The sequence below is a fragment of the Hylobates moloch genome, unplaced genomic scaffold, assembly GCF_009828535.3.
Source record: "Hylobates moloch isolate HMO894 unplaced genomic scaffold, HMol_V3 SCAFFOLD_7, whole genome shotgun sequence".
NCBI classification, from domain to species: Eukaryota; Metazoa; Chordata; class Mammalia; order Primates; family Hylobatidae; genus Hylobates; species Hylobates moloch.
Genome location: NW_026652282.1, coordinates 27,467,329 through 27,490,518, shown reverse-complemented (window position 1 = coordinate 27,490,518; position 23,190 = coordinate 27,467,329). Strand labels below are relative to the sequence as shown.

Below are 23,190 nucleotides of genomic sequence, written 5' to 3'. Positions count from 1 at the left end.
AGCTCATGGCAACCTCCGCCTCCCAGGTTCAAGCGATTCTCCTGCCTCAGCCTCCCGAGTAGCTGCGATTACAGGAGTGCGCCACCACGCCTGGCTAATTTTTTGTATCTTTAGTAGAGACGGGGTTTCACCATGTTGGCCAGGCTAGTCTTGAACTCCTGACCTTGTGATCTGCCCGCCTCGGCCTCCCAAAGTGCTGGGATTCCAGGCATGAGCCACCGCACCTGGCCCCCGATCTATCTTCTTGAGAAGGGAAAAAGAGAAGTTGGTGAAACTGCTGCCCTGGGCTGTAATTTAAACTTTTATTATACTTTCAAAGATACATAAAATAGTATAATGAACCCCCATGTAGCCATCCCCCAGATTGAGAAATTGGTAGTTCATGTGGGTGCTAACATCTGAGAAATAAGACATTTAAGTGTGTTTCCCGTGTGTTTCCATTACCAAGCCTAGTGTAAAATGGAGGACAATTGTAGTACACAGCAGAGGGACAGTATATGGTGGTTGAGACCATGAGTAGGCTTTCAAGTCAGGTGCCAGTTTGAATCCTACTTCTATTTGTGTCACTCATGTATCCTTGGATAAGTAACTTTCTCTATGCTTGTTTTCTTATCTATAAAATGTGTGGTATAGTACCCATCTTATGGGATTTTTCTTAGGATTATATGAGGTAATATATGTGAAGCAGTTTACACAATGCCCAACAAATAGTAAGTGTTCTTATAAAATATGTGTTGGTTGCAAAATACTAGAAAAATTTGCTTGAGGTTTAGACACACAAATCTGAAGCATTTTGTACTTTGACTTCCTTTGAACTTGAGGAACATATATAAGATTATACTTACGTAGGAAGTTAAGAAATAAATCACTTAGTCAGATTTCCCATTTTGCTCATCAAGGCTCATTTGAGGCACCATGATACAGTGGAACGAAAGCCCACATAGGCTTGGGAGTCAGAATTGCTCAGGCGCTCACTGGCTATATCTGATTTCTCTGCATCTGATTTTCTCTAGCTGTAAAAGAGAATTATAGCAAGTACATTATAATAATTGTCAAGATAAAGAGACAGTGTATGTAATAAGCCTGGCATGAAGTAGGTGATCAGTAGATGGCTAGCCTTATCATTGTCCCACTTGTGTATAGGAATACCCAGTAGAGAATTGACGTTTTTGCTACTAAAGCACACATTGCTACCTTCAAGTTTTCAAACAAACTGCTTATCGGGCAGTGTATACAAAATTGATTAGAAAGCTGCTTGCCTAATGATACTGCAGTGCACATTTGTGACCAGCTATGTGGGGGAGGGGGGTTGTAGAAACTTAGAATAGCAGTGAAATAATCTTTTTCTAAGGAGAGCAGAAGTGCAAGATACAAGATGCATGATGGTGTCATTTCCCTTAATCTGTTATTTGCAAAGCATTGTATAAAATGCTGACAAAGATGTCATGTCTTAGATCTGTATGTGAAATGAGATAGGTGTATCTGTGAGTCTATATGTATTTGTGTGTGAGAGAACATATAAGGCAGTAAATCAGAAGTGTTGACCAGCTAAATGGTAACAATATAGGTACTTTCAGAGTTTTGAGATAGAAATGTTAGCTTTTTACCTATGGAGTTTATAGATGAAACAGTTTCAAGGAGGAGGGGGAAATTTAAGTTTTACCTTGAAGGATAAGATTTTAATATGCAGAAAGCTGCCAATTACCCCCTCCCTCAAGTTATTCCCCCCCATTCTTCCTGTTCTAATTACGTTTTTGGACTATCCCACAGCTTTGAGTCCCAGAGGCATAACTGAGTCCCAGCCACCAAAGAACATCAGTGGTCTTTGACGCTGGTCTATGCCAGCTTTGGAAAAAAAGCTTACCATTTTTTATTTTGAAATGTTGGCTACAAACATCCTTTTATCTTACAAACAACTTTGAATTATACATACCCAATTTTGAAATTCCTCCTCCACGAAAACTACTTTTGACAAATGGCAGTAATTTCTCAGAAACTGCTTTTTTTCCCCCTCAGTTTAATCAGAAGCTATATGAAAAAGGACATAGGAATCTTACTGATAAACCCTTGGTAAGATCGAGTGGTTCTACTATCTTTGGAAATGAGCCTGTTGATGAGAGTATGTTTGTTGTTTCTGAGACAGTCTCCCTCTGTTGCTCAGGCTGGAGTGCAGTGGTGCATTCTGGGCTCACTGCAACCTCCACCTCCCCAGTTCAAGCAATTCTCGTGCCTCAGCCTCTCGAGTAGCTGGGACTACAGGCGTGCACCACCACGCCCAGCTAATTTTTGTATTTTTGGTAGAGACGGTTTTGCCATGTTGGCCAGGCTGATCTCAAACTCCTGACCTCAAGTGATCCACCTGCCTTGGCCTCCCAAAGTGCCGGGATTACAGGAGTGAGCCACTGCACCCGGCCTGATGAGAGTATGTTTTTGTTATGAGCAACTGTGTGGTGGCCGCTTCACTGTTTTGGGCCACTGTGGCTGAAACGTCTCTCTTGCCCCCAACTCCCTAAAACCTATGGAAAAGATAATCCTTTTCAGGTGTTTGACTTTCCCGATAGGTTCTTCCATGTGTTCCTAGGAAGACAGCATCACTGTTTGGAGCCCTTACATTGTCTTTAATTTAAATGTTCAAGTATATGTTTTAAACTATTTGAATATTGCTTGATAGGCAAAGCGCAAAGCATTTTACACATTAATGTCACATAGTTTTAGCCCATAGGAATTAGAAAAGGCAGTCCATAATAAATATTTCTAAACGACTTTTTTTGTTCCTCTAGCATTCTGTGGAATTGTAGCTATTATATTCTGCCTTTTATCACTTATTTTAAACTTTGATACCTGCTTATTTAATGGGCATTCTCAGTTACTCTGATAATACCTCCTAACACCATATGAATTAAGATATCCTTTCTCCTCATTTTTCTTTTACTGGCATATTAACATATTTAGCGTTTAGCAAAGTACATGTTTTTAACAGAATAGGATTTTGTTCTGTCTTCCTATAGTAGCAGATATTTAATTTTTCACTTCATATGTTATAGTTAAAATCACCTTAGCAATTAATACCTGGGCTGTGCTGAAAGCTTCAGTATTACAGCCTCTAGATTCTAAACTTTGACTTGACTTTTTTACTATACATATATACATATATTTATAGATATACATATATATATATATATGTATATCTATAAATAAATTAAGAATGGCATGGGAAGTAAAGGCTTCCAAACAGCTTTACTGAATGGAAGATTAGGACTCTTTTCACATTTCAGTGCCTCATATGTGCCCCTGAAAGGCCTAAGGAGTGGGCTGGCCTGAAGAGGTAGAGGCAGAAGAAAACAAAGTTGGGGAACAAATGGAATTCATTTGTTTCTGAAGTTTTCATGCGCTAGAGTAACTGCCTCCTTCAATCTAGAAAAAATATGACAAAAATATTTATATATGATTTATATAGGAGTCTTTTATATAAATCCTGGCTCTACCAATTACTAGCTTTATAACTAAGAAAATTATATAACCTCTCTGTGTCTCAGTTTCCTCATCTATAAACTGGGCACAATATTAGTACCTACCTTAAAGGATTGTTAAGAAGAAGGAATGAGAGAATTCTGGTAAACACCGTACTGTTGTGATTTTTACCAGGCTGGACAAGACTAAGATCATGGACATGACTCGTTTAAAAGGTTGATTCTTACAGCTTCCCTTACCATGAAAACATAGACACAAAATATTCTCAGTGCTCTATGATTAAAATGGTAGTATCTTGTATAGTAGAACACAGTCCACTACTGCAGCTCGCCACTTTATATGCAGATTTTGTTTATATGTGGCCATTTTGATGTCCCCATTTTACCCGACTATTCCTTTAAAAACATATACATAGGACTTCTTAAACATGCCCTCTTATGGACTAAGGCCATATTCTTGGTAATACCCAATCATTACAATTAACATGAAACGCAGTTCTTAAATGTTGGGCTTGATAATGACTTTCCCACAATTGCTATTTTGGGTCCTTTCTTACTAGCCTGAGGAAATGACAAGATTGAGAAGCATGAACAGACAACTCCAGATAAATGTTGACTGTACACTGAAAGAAGTTGACCTCCTTCAATCTAGAGGTATAGACTTGATTATTTGGTAAACCATAAGTAATAGTGTGGTATTTTAAGCTGCTTAAATAGCAATAACTTTGGTTTTGTAGATTTAAGAGACAGTTTTTATCCGTAAGATTACAATCCTGGTAAAGAGATCGCCCTGTCCCATGGTCATGGATCAGATTTGGGGATGAAAAAATAGTTTTACTTCGGCAGTTTCATCAAGTTCTTATCATTTAGACTGTTCTATGTTGTTACTTTGCATTTATCCTCTTTTTGTCATTTACTGTGAATATTTTATAAATTGATGGGTTTTAATTCTAAAACTTAGTAGAGTTCATATTATGTGATAGACATTTAAATATCTGTAAAAAGGGATCCCAAATCAGAGTATCAGATTTCTCAATTTTAAAATAAACTCTATATATTATTTTTCATGTTATGTTATGTGAAAACATTCAACTATAATCATAGTTTTAGTTTTTTGGATTTTTTTACAGAAGTATACTACAGCAGAAGCTCTCTTAAACTTTCATTTACCCAACTCACCAGATTAGAGATGGTCTTCATTTTCTGTGGAAAATATACTGACTGATGTCCACAGCTGCTGCATACTTTTGACTAGTAGGCTGCATTCTGGTAGGCCCATGAATATTGCTCCCATCGGTTGAATTGTCTGCTTACCAAGAGTTGATTCTGTCCCCAAACCTGTTTATGCCAATTATTGTATTTCTGCAATTTAATGTTTCATAAACTGACATGAAGGAGAAAGCTGCTCTTTCTATGAAAGCCAAAGGCAAATCACTCAAAAAATAGGGATTGTGAATTAGATAGGGTGAAAACAACTGAAAAAAGTCTAAAAGGATTCTGTACTCAACTTGCATTATAAGTGTTCTTAATATCTTTCTTGCTCCATTCTAAAGCAATTAAAATTATAGATGGGGTTTCAGCAAACTAGGGCCTGTTGCCTGTTTCTGTGAATAAAAGTTTTAGTGGAGCGATAGCCATGCCCATTTGTTTACATATTGTTTATGGTTGCCTTTGTGCTTCAACAAACAGCACAGTTGACTGCTTGCAACAGAGACTCTATCACAGGTCCACAAAGTCTAAAATATTATCTGGCCCTTGACAGAAAAGGTTTGCCAACCTCTGCTGTAGGTCATCCTGGGTGTGGTTTATGTAAGAAATACAATACGGAACCCCAGCCAACAGACACGTAAAAATTAGGTCTTTATCTAACTTTAAAATATAGCTATATACAAGTGTTTTGCTACGTTAAAGTTGACGTGTAATTTTTCTTAACAATTCTGTGTATTAATCAGCTTTCCTGCCCCCCCCATCCCCCACGCTTAACTTTTCTTGATTATGGCAGCTAAGAGGTTCTACAGTGTTTTAAGAGTATATAATAAAACATCTCACTGCCATTTTTAGGCAAGATTAAACAAACAGTAGGCTGGGCACAATGGCTTATGCCTGTATTCCCAGCAGTTTGGGAGGCCAAGGCGAGAGGATCACTTGAGCCTAAGAGTTAGAGACCAGCCTGGGCAACATAGGGAGACCCCATCCCTACAAATAATTTTTTTAAAATTAGCTAGGTGTGGTGGTGTGTGCCTGTGATCCCAGCTACGTGGGAGGCTAAGGCAGGAGGATCACCCGAGCCCGGGAGGTTATGGCTGCAGTGAGCTGTGATCGCACCACTGCACTCTAGCCTAGGCAACAGAAAGAGACTCTGTCTAAAAAACAGAGCGCGAGATTAAAGATTAGTGGCAGATGAACCCAAAAGACATGGCATTATCTGAACGACAGACAGAAGCAAATTCGAATGTGAGAATTGAGCAATCTAGTCAGGTACCCTTAAAGTTATTTATTTTCAGAAGCCTAGTCACTCTATAGCCCACTAACTTGAAGCAATCAAAGAATTACTATGCATGGTGTAAGAGTTACATAAACTATTGCTACTATATTTTAGAAGATTGCATCAATTTTTTTTACTTGTGTGGTCTTTGAAGCAAAACAAACAGTAAAACATTTGGTTAGGATACTTATAGTAAGCCTTTTGTGATCTAGAAATTAGAACATGAGCTGTAACAAGTAATTGAAAAAATCCATATGCAGCTTCTTAAAGCATAAAAAGATCCCATTAATACATCAAATAGCACTGTGGCTTTTATGAGCTATCACAGCAATTATTTTCAGAAAATTATCTTAAAACAGCATATTCAAGTGCATAAAACATTTGTGAAAGGGCCTGCAAGGGAAACCAGTATTAAGGTTTTATAAGCAAAGAGCTGTGTTTTTTGTCTGCATTGGACAATGAGCTCTTTGAGATATTTAGGCATTTCTAAATCTCTTTTCATAACGAATCTAAATGTATCCATTTTATACTAAATTCTCCTCTTCCACACTGCAGAAAACTTTTTATACTGAGTTTCCAATCTAAACTTTTAAGCTAGGGAAGGAATCTAAACCTTTTTCGGTGGTGAGGGGGGAGGCAGGGGAATAAGCATTTAGAATAGATGCAAATCAGTGCATGATTTGATGAAAACTAGCTTTTTTTGTGATTTTTGGTAAGGAAAACTTGTTGGGAAAAAAAAAAGCAGATCTGGAAATGAAGAGATTTAATATATTTGAACTATCAGTATTAGTACCATACAGCATCTTCTATAAATAAGTATGGCTACAGTTAACCGTAATTGTTTAGAACAAGCAGAACACAGTGATAGGTTCACAGAAGTGAAGGCAGGACCCAAAACCAACCTTGGAGGAGACACAGCAGGAGATGTGGCTGAAGTACAGACACTAGACCAGGGAATGAACATTTGAAGACAGGTGAAAATTTTGTGGCAAGACAAAATTCTCAGGTATCGTTCCATCTATTCTGAAACTGGCACCTTTTATCATTGATAAATCTGTAGGAAACATTTAACATTTAGTATAAGATTCTCCTTTTCTTGAAAATAAGAATACACAAACTGCTGATGTTATTTCACTTTTATTGAGGTTGCTTAGTAGTCTCAAAATATAACTTGATTAATCCTTGTAAATGTTTATATTTGGCTTCTTCCGTAGTTCAATTTATAATGAATTTTTAAGGTAAATTATGAAAAATATGAAAGTAAGCTTTCATTATTTAAGTATTCTTTCTCACAGTTTGTTCATTAAAAATCAAAACAAGCAGAAAGAGAAAACAGTTCAACCATCCTTTCATTTTTCTCTTCTTCATTTATCTCCCCAAATGCCCCACATGCCTAATCCTGCCTAAGGAGACTAGCCTTAGAATTAGACAAATATTCCTTTAGGTGTAATACATTGTAGACATACATCTGTGTAGTGGTTTTCTTGGGTCTTTTCTCATAGCGATGAAAACACAATTTCATTGGGAGGATAGAATTATGTAATGAGTTTTGAAATCCTGGAAAACATTTTTTCCCTTCTTATGTGTTTTATTTACATATTTTCTTTAAAAAAAAATCAAATAACAGGAAAAAAGAGTTCTTAAATGCCTGATGAATTTACTTTCTTTATAGGAAACTTTGATCCAAAAGCCATGAATAATTTTTATGACAACATAGAACCTGGCCCAGTTGTACCACCCAAGCCATCTAAAAAAGGTGAGTATGAAAAATGTCACAAATATGATAGAAATAAATGTCAAAATAATTTGGGATTTCACATTTATCTGAAGAAATTTCCACTAGAGGTTAACTTGTTCAGCATAAAGTTACCATATTTTTATTATTTTTAATTTTTATTTTTTTGAGACAGGGTCTCATTCTGCTGCCCCAGCTAGAGTGCAGTGGTGCGATCCTGGCTCATTGCAGCCTCGACCTTCTGCTCCAGCAATCTTTCTGCCTCCGCCTCCCAAGTAGCTGGGACTGTAGGCACACACCACCATGCCCGGCTAATTTTTTTTTTTTTTTTTTGTAGAGATGGGATTTCACCATGTTGCTCACTGGTCTCAACAAATTTACCATATTGGTGTTATAATGTGGCAATAATGAAATGTCCCCAAACTTTAGTTTTTAAAAAGTACTGAAATTAGTAACTCTTAGAATTACTGTCAGAGGTAATTTGATGGAATATATAATTTTTACAAACAGAAGTTGAAACACTATATTACATAGTTAACATTATAAATTTACTTAGCATTGTAAAAACTATAACCCTAAAAGATAATTCTCATAAAATAATGAGGATTTTAAAGGTCTAAAGTGAGAATAGAAAGTTAGTTAGATTTGCAATAGACTTAAGATTATTTTTCAGACAACAAAAGAATCCTTGTGTACTCAAAAGGGGAGCATAGCAATTAGTAGCGACTAGGTATTTTCCCATCAAGAACAAAAGTTTGAAGGAATTATTTTTGGATAGTTGTTACATAAAAATGATTTAAAACCGAAGATATCAAACGTGTTCTTATTTTTATGTACCAAATGTTTAATTGGCATTTCCGTATCTTAAAAAATTAATTTTAATTGGACTTACACATTCAGTCATTTAAGCCAGACGCAGTGGCTCATGCCTGCAATCCCAGCACTTTGGGAGGCCGAGACGGACAGATCACATGAGGCCAGGAGTTCGAGACTAGCCTGGCCAACATGGCAAAACCCCGTCTCTACTAAAAATACAAAAATTAGCCAGGCCTGATGGTGGGTGCCTGTAATCCCAGCTACTCAGGTGGCTAAGGCATGAGAATCACTTGAACCCAGGAGGTGGAGGTTGCAGTGAGCCGAGATCGCGCCACTGTACTCCAGCCTAGGCGACAGAGACCCTGTCATTCATTCATTCATTCATAAATAAGTAGTCATTGAATGTAGATTAACTTTCTGCCTCATTCTTAATATTTTAATCCTTTTTGCCTTAAGCAACTCAAGGTAGATTGATCATGAAGACACACAGAATAGTGGAGAATGCCTTATTTTTGAAAAAAATTACCAGAGAGTATAACATTTAACATCTCATCAGACTTAATTAAAAGAATGTATAAATTCTATCTAAATAATACTACCTGACCTAATTACTTAAATTTTGGTTGAATAGTTTTCTACGTATATTAAGCTCATTACAGAGTGTTTTTTTTTTTTCATTTATAAGTTGCAACACAGTATCTGTTCTTCTTTTTATTGTTTAATATTACCATCGATGTTTCATCTGATCTACACCTAAAAACAGCCTATTGATTTCTTTCCTTTTTTTTTTTTTTTTGAGATGGAGACTCTCTCTGTCACCCAGGCTGGAATGCAGTGGCACTGTCTCAGCTCACTGCAACCTCCACCTCCTGGGTTCAAGCGATTCTCCTGTCTCAGCCTCCGAAGTAGCTGGGATTACCCACCACCATGCCCGGCTAATTTCTGTATTTTTAGTAGAGACGGCATTTCACCGTGGTGGCAAGGCTGGTCTTGACCTCTTGACCTCAAGTGACTCAGCCTCCCAAAGTGCTGGGATTACAGGCATGAGCTACTGCACCTGGCCAAAAAATAGTCTATTGATTTCTAAAAATGGCACAAAGAATCATCTTAGTGGATGACTGCCAAGTGCCAGATTTGGCACTTTGGCAGCATTATATGCAGTTTCTTGCCGAAAGTCACTGAGGTGTATAGTTATCATTGATCAATTTAGTCTTTTGGGTTCATAAAATCAGTCTTTAAACTTGATTTTGCCTGAATGTCTACTAAAGAAGTATCGCCAGACAAACTTTAGTTTTGATTCAAGGAGCTGTATTAAAGGAATTGCATTGGAAAGTTTTTACCCTGGAAACAGGACCAAATTGATTAGAAATGGCAGAAAATACGTGCATCATGAGCCGAAATGGCAGAAAACACGTGCATCATGAGCCATCCCTCAGCATAAACTCCCTATAGGTGTGGTGTATTACTCCGTTTTCACGCTGCTGATAAAGACATACCCAAGACTGGGCGGGCCTCACAATCATCGCAGAAGGCAAGGAGGAGCAGGTCACATCTTAAAAAGAGAGCTTGTGCAGGAAAACTCTCCCTTATAATAACCATCAGATCTCATGAGACTTACTGTCACAAGACCTGCCCCCATGATTCAGTTACCTCCCACCAGGCCCCTCCCACAACATGTGGGAATTCAAGATGAGATTTGGGTGGGGACACAGCCAAACCATATCATGTGGTCTGAGGGACCCACCATAAATAACAAAGACACTGCCATTACTCAGGAAATTTCAAGGTTTTGAGCCAGGGACAAAGCCAGACCTCTCTTTGGGCAAGGCAAAATTCTTTCCTATGCAATAGTTAAAGCAGTGCTTAGAAGGAAATTTATAGCTTTAAATGCTCATGTAAGACAGGAATATCTAAAATTCTACCTTAAGAAATGAGACAAGAACAAAGTAAAAACAAAGTAGAAGAAGGGAAAGATAAGTCAATGAGCTAGAAAACAGAAAAAGTTAACAAAGCAAGTCTGATCTTTGAAAAGATAAACAAAATCAATAAACTTCAAGGTAGACTGATCTGTAAAAAAAGAGAACACAAATTACCACAATCAAAAGTGAAAGATGGGTTATCTATTACAATGATAATGATAATAAGGGAAAGTGATGGACATCTTTATGCAGTAAGCTTGACACCTTAAAGTGGACAAATTTCCTGAACAATATAATCTACCCAAACTGAAAACAAGACAAAACAGTAAATATTAATAAGTGTGTGTGTGTGTATATATATATAAATAAAGAAACTGAATTCGCTATCAAAATTTTCCCCCACAAAGAAAACTCCAGATCCAGATAGATTCACTGGTGGGTAAATTCTACCAAATATTTAAGAAAGTAAAAATACCAATCTTAAACTCTTTGAGAAAATACAGGAGGGAATGCTTCCCGTATTTCTTTTTTGTTTTTTCATTTCCTTTTCATTGTACTGAGAGGACGTTGCAGAGATTTTCCATATACCTCCTGCCCCTACAAATTCAAAGCCTGCCCCATTATCAGCATCCTACACCAGAGTGGTACGTTTGTTACCACTGATGAACTTACATTGAGATCTCATAATCACTCAGAGTCCATAGTTTACATAAGGGTTCACTGTTGGTGTTGTATCCCATCTTTTTTTCATGGCGCTAGCGGAACTCTGATTCTAAAACCTGGTAAAGACATTATGTATCTGCCCCTCACAAAAAGAAAACAAAATTTCAGATCAATATCCCTCATGAACATAGAAACAAAAAATCCATAATTCTGTTTTCTATCTCATTGACTTATAGTCACAATATATAAAAAAAGATAATACATTATGACCAAGTTGAGTTTAGCTTAGGAATGTAATCTTGGTATAAGCATTAAGAAACCAACCAGTGTAATTTACCATATTAAACAAAGGGAGGAAAAGCATGTGATCGTTTCACCAGATACAGGAAAAACATTTGACAAAATTCAGCAGCCATTCCTGACAGACAAAAACTTTTAACAAATTAAGAATAGAAAAGAACTCTTTCAGTCTCATAAAGGACATCTTTCAAAAACCTTTAGCTACCATTATTACTTGAATAATACAATTCCGAACTTACTAACATTGGGAACGAGGCAAGGATGTCTATTCTCACCACCTTTATTCAGCGTTGTACCTGGAGTTCCTAGCCCATGCAGTAAGAGAAAAAAAAAAAAAAAAGCATAAATATTGGAAAAGAATAAAACTATATATACTACAGATGACATAATTATTTTTAAAATCCTAAGGATACTGGAAAACAACTATTAGAACTAATAAGTGAATTTAACAAGGCCTCAGGATGCAAAGTCAATATATAAACATATTTTTACAATATCAGCAAACACTTGGAAAATAAAATTTAAGAGAATTTCATTTACAATACCATCAAAAACCATGTAACACTTAGGAATAAATTTATCTAGAGATGTATACATTGAAAACTATAAAACATTGTCAAAAGATATTTAAGAGGACCTAAGTAAATGGAGAGATATACCATGTTCATAACTGACAGAATCAATATTTTTGAGATACCTGTTCTTACAAGGTTGATTGATATATAGATACAGTGTAATACCAATTATAACCCCATTAGGTGGTAGTGCATTTTTAATTAACAAACTGATTATAAAATTCATATGGAAATACAGAAAGTCCTAGAACATCCAAAACAATCTTGAAAAAGAGCAGCCAGAAGTCTTAGACTGGCTCGGTGCAATGGCTCACACCTGTAAACCTAGCATTTTGGGAGACCAAGGCAGGAGGATCACTTGAGCTCAGGAGTTCGAGACTAGCCTGGGCAACATAGTGAGACCTCATCTACAAAAAAAAATTTAAAAATTAGCCAGACATGGTGTAATTAAAAGTGTATTAAAAGTGTATTAGTGTAGAGCTAATTTAAAAATAGCTCATTGCAGCCTCACCTATAGTCCCAGCTATTCTGGTGGCTGAGGCAGGAGGATTGCTTGAGTCCAGGAGGTTGAGGCTGCAGTGAGCCATGATTGCAGCACTATACTCCAGCCTGAGCGACAAGCTGTCTCCAAAAAAAAAAAAAAAAAAAAAAAAAAAAAAAAAAAAAAAAAAAAAAAGTCTTAGACTAACCAACTTCAGGACTTACTATAAAGCTACAATAACCACAGTGTGATATTGATATAGGAATAAAGAAATAGATCATTGGAACAGAATAGGGAGCCCAGGTTTATACCCCCTAGTCACACTGTCATTTGATATTTGACAAAAGCACCAAAGCAACCAATAGAGAAAGGAACATTTTTTTCAACAGGCAGAGCTGCAAGAACTGGATATCCATGTGGAAGAAACACAGTCTGATCTCTACCTCAACATCATACACAAAAATTTGAGATAGATCATACACCTAAGTATAAAAGTTAAACTATAAAGCTTCCAGAACAGAATATCTTTGCAATTTAGGTATAAAAGTTTTTGGACAGGTCACAGGAAGCAATAAAAAAAAAAATTGATAAATTAGTCTTCATTAAAGTTTTACACTTCTGCTCATCAAGTGACACTTAAGAAAATGAAAAGGCAAACCACAGACCAGGAGAAAATATTTGTAAAATATGTTTCTGATGAAGGATGGTATCCAGAGTATATAAAGAATTTCTACAACACAGTAATAAAAAGACAATTCAATAAAAAAGGGTAAAACACTTGAACAGATACTTGACAAAGGAATATATACATATGAAAGATCATGAAAAAAGTAATATCAAGAAATTTTCCTGGGGTAATGAGATCCTGTGTAGTCAGGTTGTGGTTTTCTAGCAGTGGTGATGTTCGTGTTAATATGTCATTCTGAGGCCAGCGTTGTGGCTCATGCTTATAATCTCAGCACTTTGGGAGGCCTGGAAGGGAGGGAGGATCACTTGAGGTCAGGAGTTTGAGACCAGCCTGTCCAACAGGGTGAAACCCCGTGTCTACTAAAGATACCAAAATTAGCTGGGCATGGTGGCATGCACCTGTAATCCCAGCTACTTGGGAGGCTGCGGCAGAAGAATCACTTGAACCTGGGAGGTGGAGGTTGCAGTGAGCCGAGATCGCACCACTGCACTCCAACGTGGGTGACAGAGCAAGATGCTGTCTCCAAAAAAAAAAAAAAGTCATTTTGCCTTCTGTCTTTGGGACCAACACCATGTATTCGAGGTGGGAGGTTCCTGTTTGGTATCCTCCTTGGCTGGGCATTGAATAAGGCTTGCATTAATATTCCATGATGTGGTCCCATTAATATCAAGCTTCATCTAGCTCTCTGCAAGTACCTTTACACTAAAAAGACTTTGTTTGTTTGTTTTTGTTTTGAGACAGGGTCCCGCTCTGTCGCCCAGGCTGGAGTGCAGTGGCATGATCATAGCTCATTGCAGCCTCGACCTCCCAGGCTCAAGCCATCCTCCTGCCTCAGCCACCCGAGTAGCTGGGACTACAGACGCACACCACCACGCCCGGCTAATTTTTGTATTTTTTGTGGAGACAGGGTTTCGCCATGTTGCCCAGGCTGGTCTCAAACTCCGGGGCTGAAGCGATCCTGCTGCCTCGGCCTCCCAAAGTGCTGCGATTACAGGCATAAGTCACTGTTCCTGGTCTGAAAGACTCTTTTCTATGGCTCATTTAACTCAAATACAATTTGCAAAAACCGATAGTCCCTTAGAGTTAGTTATAATGGGATTTCGGTTACAATTTCTTAAATATGTATTGAATGCTCAATGCGTAGCTCAATTATGTAGATGCTTGATGTTACAAAGGGAAAACATGACTCCTACCCCAAGCAGTTTATCCTCTACGTATGTACACTTCTAATAAAAAATAGACTAGGAAGCCATCTCCAACAGTCATCTTCACTATAAATGAATTTCTATTTTAGAAATTTAGTAGTTGTAGTTCTATAATAATATATATTATTGGTGAAAGTATAAATGGTTCTATTATATGCCAAATTGTCTTTAACCCGTTTTTTATCTTTTTCTGTTAAAACTTTTAGAAACAGTAGAACTGGATTAAATTCTATAATTTTTTGGTAAGCCTTTCATCACAGATTTATAAAAGCTATTCAGTTTTCTCCATAAAATCAAGTTTGTTTTCCATTAAGCACTTGCAGATTCTCATTTTGTATTTGAAACTAAATCAGCCTTTTCTAAAAGTACATATAGTTTAGCACAGATTGGCCTGCAATACCACTCAAATACAAAAAGAAAATAGATAAACCAGTAAAACACAAATTACTGGTAGAATAGGTTTATTGAATCGAATAAATGTCTTGGAGTTATTACAGATATATACCAGAAATCCAAGTGTAATATAGTTTATCTGAATCTTAAGTGTGATAATTAGAGAAAGAATGTGAGGGAGACGAAGGAGAGAGAGAGAGAGAGACAGAGGAACAAGCCTTTTTGGATTGGACTTTGTAGTTAAGCAATACAGTGTGTACGTGCTCTTCAGCGGGCTTAGAATGTCTCCCAACCCTTATTAGTAACTCATAACGGTGGTAGATTGAACTTTGTAGTTAAACAATACAGTGTGTATGTGTGCTCTTCAGTGGGCTTACAAAGTTTCCCCAACCCTCATCAGTAAGCAAGCAAGCAAGCACACTGACCTTGGTGTCCCACAATCTGAGCACTGGTCCTGGTCATCTTGGCCACCTGACCTTGTTCAAACTCAATCTGAGCACCATAGAGGGACAATCCAGCCAAATACTCCAAAGGTTGTAAGAGTTAGTGAGATAAGGTATGTGACTCGATAGAAGTACTTTGCAAATCTAAGAAACAGAACTTTACCTTATTCTTTGGAGCCTAAGGAGACATTCACTCTGCTTTTGTTTACTCAGACAATGGAGTGTTTACGTACCTGAGCACCATGCTTTGGATTCTGGAGCAGTGATTTCCAAAGATGAGTTGTACTGTGGGCTCAGAATTGATTAGAAAATGCAAGATCTTTCTTTGGTTCCTAAGGGCAAATAATATAAAGGCTGCCATTTTTCATTTTTAATCCAAAGGGTTACTTACTAATAAACTATAAATTTATAGAAACAATTTTCTAGCAAGATATTAAGATGCCTACAGTTCTTGTCTGTGTTGCAAAGTGTCTGCTGGGCTTCTGCACACATAGGTAATTGGAATTCAGGAAATGATTTGGGAGCACGTGGTTGTCAGTATATAATATCGAGTTGGTTCTGATTTTTCAAGTACTGTTATTTTTTAAAAATCCACCAGACACAGTGGCTCCTGCCTGTAATACCAACACTTTGGGAGGCTGAGGTGGGAGGATCACTTGAGGCCAGGAGTTTGAGACCAGCCTGGGCAACATAGTGAGACCCTGTCTCTACAAAAAATAAAATTTTAAAAATTAGCTGGGTGTGGTAGTGGCATGCACCTGTAGTCTTGGATACTTCAGGAGGCTGAGGCAGGAGGATCACTTGAGCCCAGGAGATCAAGGCTGCAGTGAGCCATTATTGTGCCACTGTACTCCAGCCTGGACAGCAGAACAAGACCCTGTCTCAAAAAAACAAACAAACAAACAAACAAAAAACCTGTCATTTTCATCACATTTCATCATTATAATAGCCTTACTGTATGGATAGTGCCCATAATTTTAAAATAATTTTTAAATAATTATTGCTTAATCAGATAATTGCTAAAGTATAATTTCCCAAATTTTGCTTTCACATTGACATTTATTTGCTATCACTGAGTTTGTACCCCTAATCCATTAAAAAGTAGAAAACAGTGAAATAGGGCATTTGTTCTAAGTAATGGGAGAAGATGTAATTGAAGAAGATGGAAAAAGTTGTAAGAACCACTGCTCTGTGTAGATTGTAAAAGCAGTATTAAATATGGTGCCTGCCCTTGCTAAAGGTAACATGAAGTAATAGGGAGGGTAAATGCACTCAGCTGTGTGGGTTGCTTCAAAGATCTTGTGAGCTTGTTCACTCTTGCAGTTGAAAGACTGGATCACTTCTTTCTGGCGTTGTTTATTCTTATGCAGACTCCTCAGACCCCTGCACAATTGAGAGAAAAGCCCGAAGAATTAGCGTGACCTCCAAAGTACAGGCAGACATCCATGACACCCAGGCAGCAGCTGCAGATGGTTTGTACTTGTGTGTCCAGAGTTTGTGCAGAATGTCCAAAGACACATGTTAATCCATGTAGAATTACAAGTAAAACCATACCTTTATTTTTTGCTTTAAAAACATTACCGAGTTTCTAAGGCTGTGCTGTCCAATAGAAATATAATGCAAGCCACATATATAATTTAAAATTTTCTAGTAGCAAAGATGAAATTAATTTTAATATATTTTATATAATTCAGTATATACAAAATATTATTTCAATATGAAATCAATATAAAATTATCAGTGAGATGTTTTACATCCTTTTTATACTAAGTCTTTGAAATCTGGTGTATATTTTACACTTATAGCAACATTGAGTTTTTAGAGCATGTCTATTAAAAACCAGCAACAGTAAGATACGAATTTTTTTTTAAGTGTTACGTTTTTGGGCATGTTGTTCTTTCAAAAGGTAAAGACAAAATAGGTCTTTTTCTGAAAATGGCATAGTAGGCCGGGCGCGGTGGCTCACACCTGTAATCCCAGCACTTTGGGAGGCCGAGGCGGGCAGATCATGAGGTCAGGAGATCGAGACCATCCTGGCTAACACGGTGAAACCCTGTCTCTACTAAAAATACAAAAAATTAGCCGGGCGTGGTGGCGGGCGCCTGTAGTCCCAGCTACCCAGGAGGCTGAGGCAGGAGAATGGCATGAACCCGGGAGGCGGAGCTTGCAGTGAGCCGAGATCGCGCCACTGCACTCCAGCCTGGGGGACAGAGCGAGACTCCGTCTCAAAAAAAAAAAAAAAAAAAAAAAAAAGAAAATGGCATAGTAAACATTTTTCCTCCAGCCGAAGGCTTTATTCCTCCATATGAGACAAAAAAGAAAACTGTATTAAATCTACATGTTTTGGAGTCATGAGCCAAAAAACACAAGGTGGGTGATAATGGCAGTTAAAAAGCAATAGTTGAAGCAAGAGAAACAAGCCCATCTCCTATTCATAGTCATAGGAAGCGGCTGAAGAACCCAGTAATTTTCTGTTATATCTTAAGGCTAAGATCACCTTCCTGTTTGAGGCTGAGCATTATCATACCTTGGGGTAAGGTTCAGGGTCTAAAATTCAGTTCTCTTTACCTCTTGGGGAATGTTATAACATTTGTCATATAAGGCAAATTGATAAACTAGAAGTCAGCTTGTTAATTTCCAGTGGAAGATATGCCTAGCCCAAAATAGTAACTGACAAAGCTTCCCTAGATCTGTTTCTTTTGTTACCTATTTAAAAAGGTGTTGCTTACCTTAGATCTTAATCTCATTTCCAGTTACCCCAGATTCCAGGGTGAATTCCATCTGGAGATCTTTAGTCTCCTATTCATGGACCTCAGTCTCAATAGGGATCTAAAAGACAGAAATTACAGGTTAACTCTAGATGCAAAGAGCTTTTTTGAGCACACAGCCAGAGGGAATGAGGACCTAAGAGGAATGTAAGTTTGGATATCTTTTTCAAATCCTGGGGACCAACATAAGGTTGCCAGGTATGGGCATTTTTAAAAACTGATATATCAAGGATTTTTAATGCCAAAAATGTAGGAAAGAATATGAGAATAAAAGTCTTTTATACTGAATGAATTTAGCTTTATGAAAAATGAACTGCAGAATCTTTCTCTTTTCACTATTCTGAGGAAAACTTTGATATGAACTGCCACTGCTATTTATGAACCATTAATATAAAATATATGCATATTGTAGAGCTTAAGTTGGCATGGAAGAAGGCACACATTTAGTCAGGTGTTTAATATAGTGTGGATAGTATTATACTATAGAGAGGAAAAGTCAAGGTGGGCTGAAGTCAGGGAAAACTTACAGAGGTGACAGAATTTAACATGCTATAAAACGTTTCTCTTTTTTTTCATTTGGCTGGAATAAAGCATAACTCTCCGCCATTTACAGGTAATGACCTAGGAGGGCAATCTATTCTGGACATATATCCATCTTCTTATAGCAAAAAAAAAAAAAAAAAGTAATTAGAACAAAGTAAAAGATCAACTTTTTGTTCAACTATGCATTTCCAGTAGATATATTTACTAATTGGCTTACATATTAAAGTAGGCAATTACCTCCCTTGATTTTTGTGGTATTTTTCTTTTCAGTTTGGATTATACTTGGAAAAAGCTTAATCTATTTACCTTCCCCCTCCCCCTTAATCCTAACCTCCCTCAGAGCATCGAACTGGCTCCACACAAAGTCCTCGGACACAACCTCGAGATGAAGACTATGAAGGGGCTCCATGGAATTGTGATAGCTGCACCTTTCTTAACCACCCAGCACTAAATCGCTGTGAGCAGTGCGAGATGCCACGATACACCTGAATTCAGAAAAGTCTGCACCAGGTTAAAAGTGAAACTTTGAGCACCACCAGAAGAAAAGGAAACCTCGGGACTCTATTCATCCACCCAGCCTTTTCATTTTCGATTGCACAGCGGGGAGGAGGAATGGCTTTGTGGTCGTTGTGCTCACGAAAGGAAAAACGGGGAGGTCTTTTTTTCTCCTTTCTTAACTCACTACAGAGTGAGAGATAGAAAGGGATACTTGAAACTGGGAAAGGATTCACTCTGTGAAAGAATGTACACACAGAAGTCAAGAGCTCTTCTGTGGTGGAATCCCAACTGTTAAAGTTACTGCTGAGTGGCCCTTATTTTTTAAACTAGTACTTTGAATCATAGTATGAAATGTTACAGTTTATGCAAACTGTGAATTCCCAGAGCAGACTTACCTGGTCACCGCTCTCTGGAAAACCAAGGCTCCCCGTGCTTCTTCCCGTTGCTTCCTACTAAAGAGGACAACAGGAAAAAAAAAAAAGCACCTAGAATATTGGGGGGGGGGGGGGCAAATTAATTAAGGGTATTTGTAATTGCTGCTTTTTTCAGGGGTAATTTCCAACACACATACATGCACACAAAGAAAATGTTTTAAAATGTGATTTGTAGCAGTCAGGAACTAGGCATATCATGCCTTTGTTTAGAAGTACAATCAGAGGTGGTAAGATGCCTTTGGCTTGTACAGTGATTCATCAAGCTCTATCAACACTGGTAACTAAGACCTACTTATGCCACATAAGAGATGCATTTTTTAAGTTAACTGCATGTTTTTATTAAGGCCATTGGTTTTCCAAATAACAAGTCCTTACAAAGTATGATTTTATAAATGATATTCTCGTAAAACTGTGCTTTGCCAGTAGCACAGTGAATGTATGCCAAATGCAAGTCCATTCCAAAATCCATTTGGAAATCTTGATTTCAGCTGTGGTTCTTAAACTTTTGCAGTCCATAGGGCCTTTTTTTTTCTCTCCTTCCAATTTTGTGATAAATTCATGATGTTTACAGCACAGATAAAATTTTGTGCCATAATCCTAATTTAGCTGAAATCAATATTAACTGTTCAATAAAAACTTACTTGCATATGTTAATAAACCAGTGTGAGGGGAATTACAGTTGGCCAATGACAAAGTTGCACACTGCATTATTTGGGAAACGAGGGATTGTCAAAAATTATTAAGAGAAAGGTGAATATAGAGGACTTTGAAACAGAACTTTTAAAATTTAACATAACTGTATCTAGAGGTCAATTGAGTTTCTACAGGCAGTTCAGGTCATTTTAAAGCCCTCCTTATTTATGAAATAGAACTTCAGGGTGCGGATAAGTGAAGAGATACAAAGTCATGTGACTCACTAGGGTGCATCACTGGAAACTTAATAGCACATTTCATTAAGGTCTCTGCCATTGTTGGAGTTCCTTCTTAGCTCAGAATTGGAGTTTTGGAATCTTCCCCTCATTTTGGTGAGTATAAACAGCAATAAAGTTAGTAGGTTCTCCCATCCTAAAGGATTTTACCTGAGGGATATCGTCTTAGGAATATCCATAGACGCTCCCATCAGGTTTCTCCCCCAACCCCCATACACACACACACACACACACACACACACCCCCACACACACACACCCCGCCCCGCTTCTAATTTAGCAGTAATCTCTGGCAGACCTGGAAAAACAAGCTGCTCTTAATAGCATAATGAAACCAAAGGCATAATAACTCATCATAGTTTTCCATCAGAATCATTTCACACTCTGCCTACAGCTTTGAAAACATTTTTTCATATGTGAAAAATTCCCCAAAATACATCCACTAGTCTCCCAAAGGAAGCGTGGTAATTAACACTGATAAAAACATCTCTCACACAACAACTGTGGCAAAACTGTGAAAATAACGGTGAGAAAGCAGATGGGCTTAAAAGCATGGTCCCCAAAACAACGTTCTTTAAAGGTTTTTGTAACACTGGTCTCTGTCTCCAATAACAGTCTAGCCGTCCTACTGTTCTGTAATATGCCTTTGCCTTTGTATGGTTTCATATCTCTTTAGTGATGGTCAACCCCACTTGGTTTTAAGTTACAATTTAGGGGAAAATATATATATACATACTGCTTGGTGTCCTAGCTAAAAGGTTTACCAGTATTCATAGTTGATATGCTGAAGTGGAGGCAATTAACTTGGCAGTTGTCAGTTGAGAATGAAAGTAGCATGTCCGAAAACAGTCTGATGCTTTATAAAACCATGTAGATGACTTTAAAACTATTGCATGAAAATACATCAAGGTTAATAAGCTGTTAATACAGTAGATGCATGGTTTCAATCCTTTGGTGATATACCTAGTCAATCATTGTTTTCACCTGCCAGGAAAAGAGAGCAAACAGTCTATTGGATAGATGTAAAGGGTGGGGTATGCGGTATCAGATTGATTTTAAGGACGTTTTGTACGTTAATTTTTAATTGTGCACGTTTCATATGCCAACATAAGCTGTATTCAGTTTTAAAATAGGCAAAATGACTTGACACTGATAAATCTGGTATGTTTAACTGTGTCCCATATGTAGACTGCTTTTTGCCTATGACCAGTTTGAACAAGAATTCACCCAACTTTCAAGGTGCCTTTTCAAAAGGATCTTGTAGTCAGTTGGTATGTACAGACAATTGGCATGGAAGTGGTAGGATATAAATCGGATGATGCCTGGCTGCTGAGGTGCCAGCTGGATCAGCTGGTGCACTTCTTGTTTCTTGTAAGAGGTTTGCTTCTTTAAAATGACTAGTTTGATGTATCTGGTAACATATAGGCCTGACTATACATTTTACATTATTTCGCTATTTTGTAAACTGAGATTTTAGAAAGCACGTTTGCTATTTTGTTAAAGTACATTGCCCCTTAAATTTTGGAGTAGTTTTTAAAAGTTTAAAATGGTAATAGAGGAGCCAGAAACTTTTTAAGCATTGTAAAATGTTTTGAATTGATACTGACTTTGTTTGGAAGAGAGTAGAGGCAGGGGGCTTTAAAGAAACAAAGAAATGCATTGTAAAAATGTAGTTTTAGAGCAAATTAATAATGATGGTGGGGAAAGTGTTGCTAATTTGTTTATTTCCCTGGAAGAAATGGGAAGTGTGATAAGCAGTTTAATTTTTAAGGAGCTGGTCTCAATTTTAGTACTTTTTAATTATGCAAATAAATCACTGTTTCCTTAAATTTTGTCATTGCTTTGTCACAGTTGTCTAGGGTTCATATCCAACCTTCTGTGGCAATTCAATTTTATATAGTCTTTAAGAGGTAATTGTAATGTATTTCTGACAGTATAAACAAAAAGAATATAAGGCATAGAAGAATTGTCCTCTAAAAATATCAATGATGTATCCTGGAATGTGAAGATGTCCCTTTATAGTTAAAAATTGAATTATTTTAATATTGTACCATTGTTAGACCTTGAATGAGTCCATGTTACCGTGTGTGTCTGTATATCTACCTGTAGAGAAAGAAAAATGACAACTGAAATGTTACTTTTAAAAATCAGAATAAATTGGGCACTGTCTGTGTTGCACCACTACTGTATCTTTTCGAAAGAATTAACAGTATTTGCCTATTGTAAAAGTTAATTCTGATGACGTTTTCACATTCACCAGACTTTTTTTCCTGTATTATTTGCATCCCCAAATATTTAATACAAGTAGATTCTGCATGGCTTGGGCATTCAGAGATTAATAGAATGATGACTCAATTTTACTTCTAAAGCCATGAAAAGTTACTTTGAGACTGAACAATTCTGAATTATTTATGATACCCAATGTCCATGTTTCTTTCCCTACTGTAAAAGAATTGATCAGTTTCTTCATTAAAGCAGCAAAAAACTTATTAAATCTTGTAAATACCATGTCTCTTTTAGATTTCTGTGTATGCTGTGAATGAAATCATTTTGAGATGAAATTGTACAAAGGCATTTTAAAAGGCTCTGCATGCATCGTACCTCCAAACAGTACATATTCGGAAAGTCAAAGATTCCTGCAAAATAAATAAACTGAAAGCAAACACTACATTCTGCATCTTTTCTGCGTAGTTAGAAATTTACAGTATCAAATTAGTTCTAATGTCAGCACTCATATTTCTGGACTGAAATATGCTGTCTCAAACGTAATCATCACATTTGCCTTCCTTTATTAGAACATGTAAGATTTGGGGTATTAAGTGCACATTACTCCAATTGGAAAATTT

General features: G+C 37.2%; 1 protein-coding gene and 1 long non-coding RNA gene across 6 annotated transcripts in view; one reads left to right on the top strand and one right to left on the bottom strand.

Moving 5' to 3' along the window:
* The window catches only part of TAB3 (TGF-beta activated kinase 1 (MAP3K7) binding protein 3), a 60,774-nt gene extending 37,922 nt beyond the window's left edge, over positions 1–22,852 (top strand). The window contains exons 8-11 of one of the 5 annotated variants that reach the window (XM_032756703.2): positions 4,031–4,124; positions 7,628–7,711; positions 16,544–16,645; positions 18,825–22,852. In XM_032756703.2, coding sequence (XP_032612594.1) covers positions 4,031–4,124; positions 7,628–7,711; positions 16,544–16,645; positions 18,825–18,973 — 429 coding nt within the window. In that variant the 3' untranslated portion in view covers positions 18,974–22,852. Of the gene's footprint in view, positions 1–4,030; positions 4,125–7,627; positions 7,712–13,873; positions 14,385–16,543; positions 16,646–18,824 lie in introns of those variants that run through there. The other 4 variants (XM_032756705.2, XM_032756706.2, XM_058441624.1 and 1 more) reach the window with 4 other exon arrangements.
* Positions 11,642–16,078, bottom strand: LOC116811589 (uncharacterized). The gene is made up of 3 exons (XR_004370495.2): positions 15,932–16,078; positions 15,407–15,505; positions 11,642–11,693 (listed from the first exon to the last, which is right to left on the bottom strand). It is a non-coding gene; the product is annotated as an uncharacterized LOC116811589 (long non-coding RNA).
* Positions 22,853–23,190: the final 338 nt, after the last annotated feature.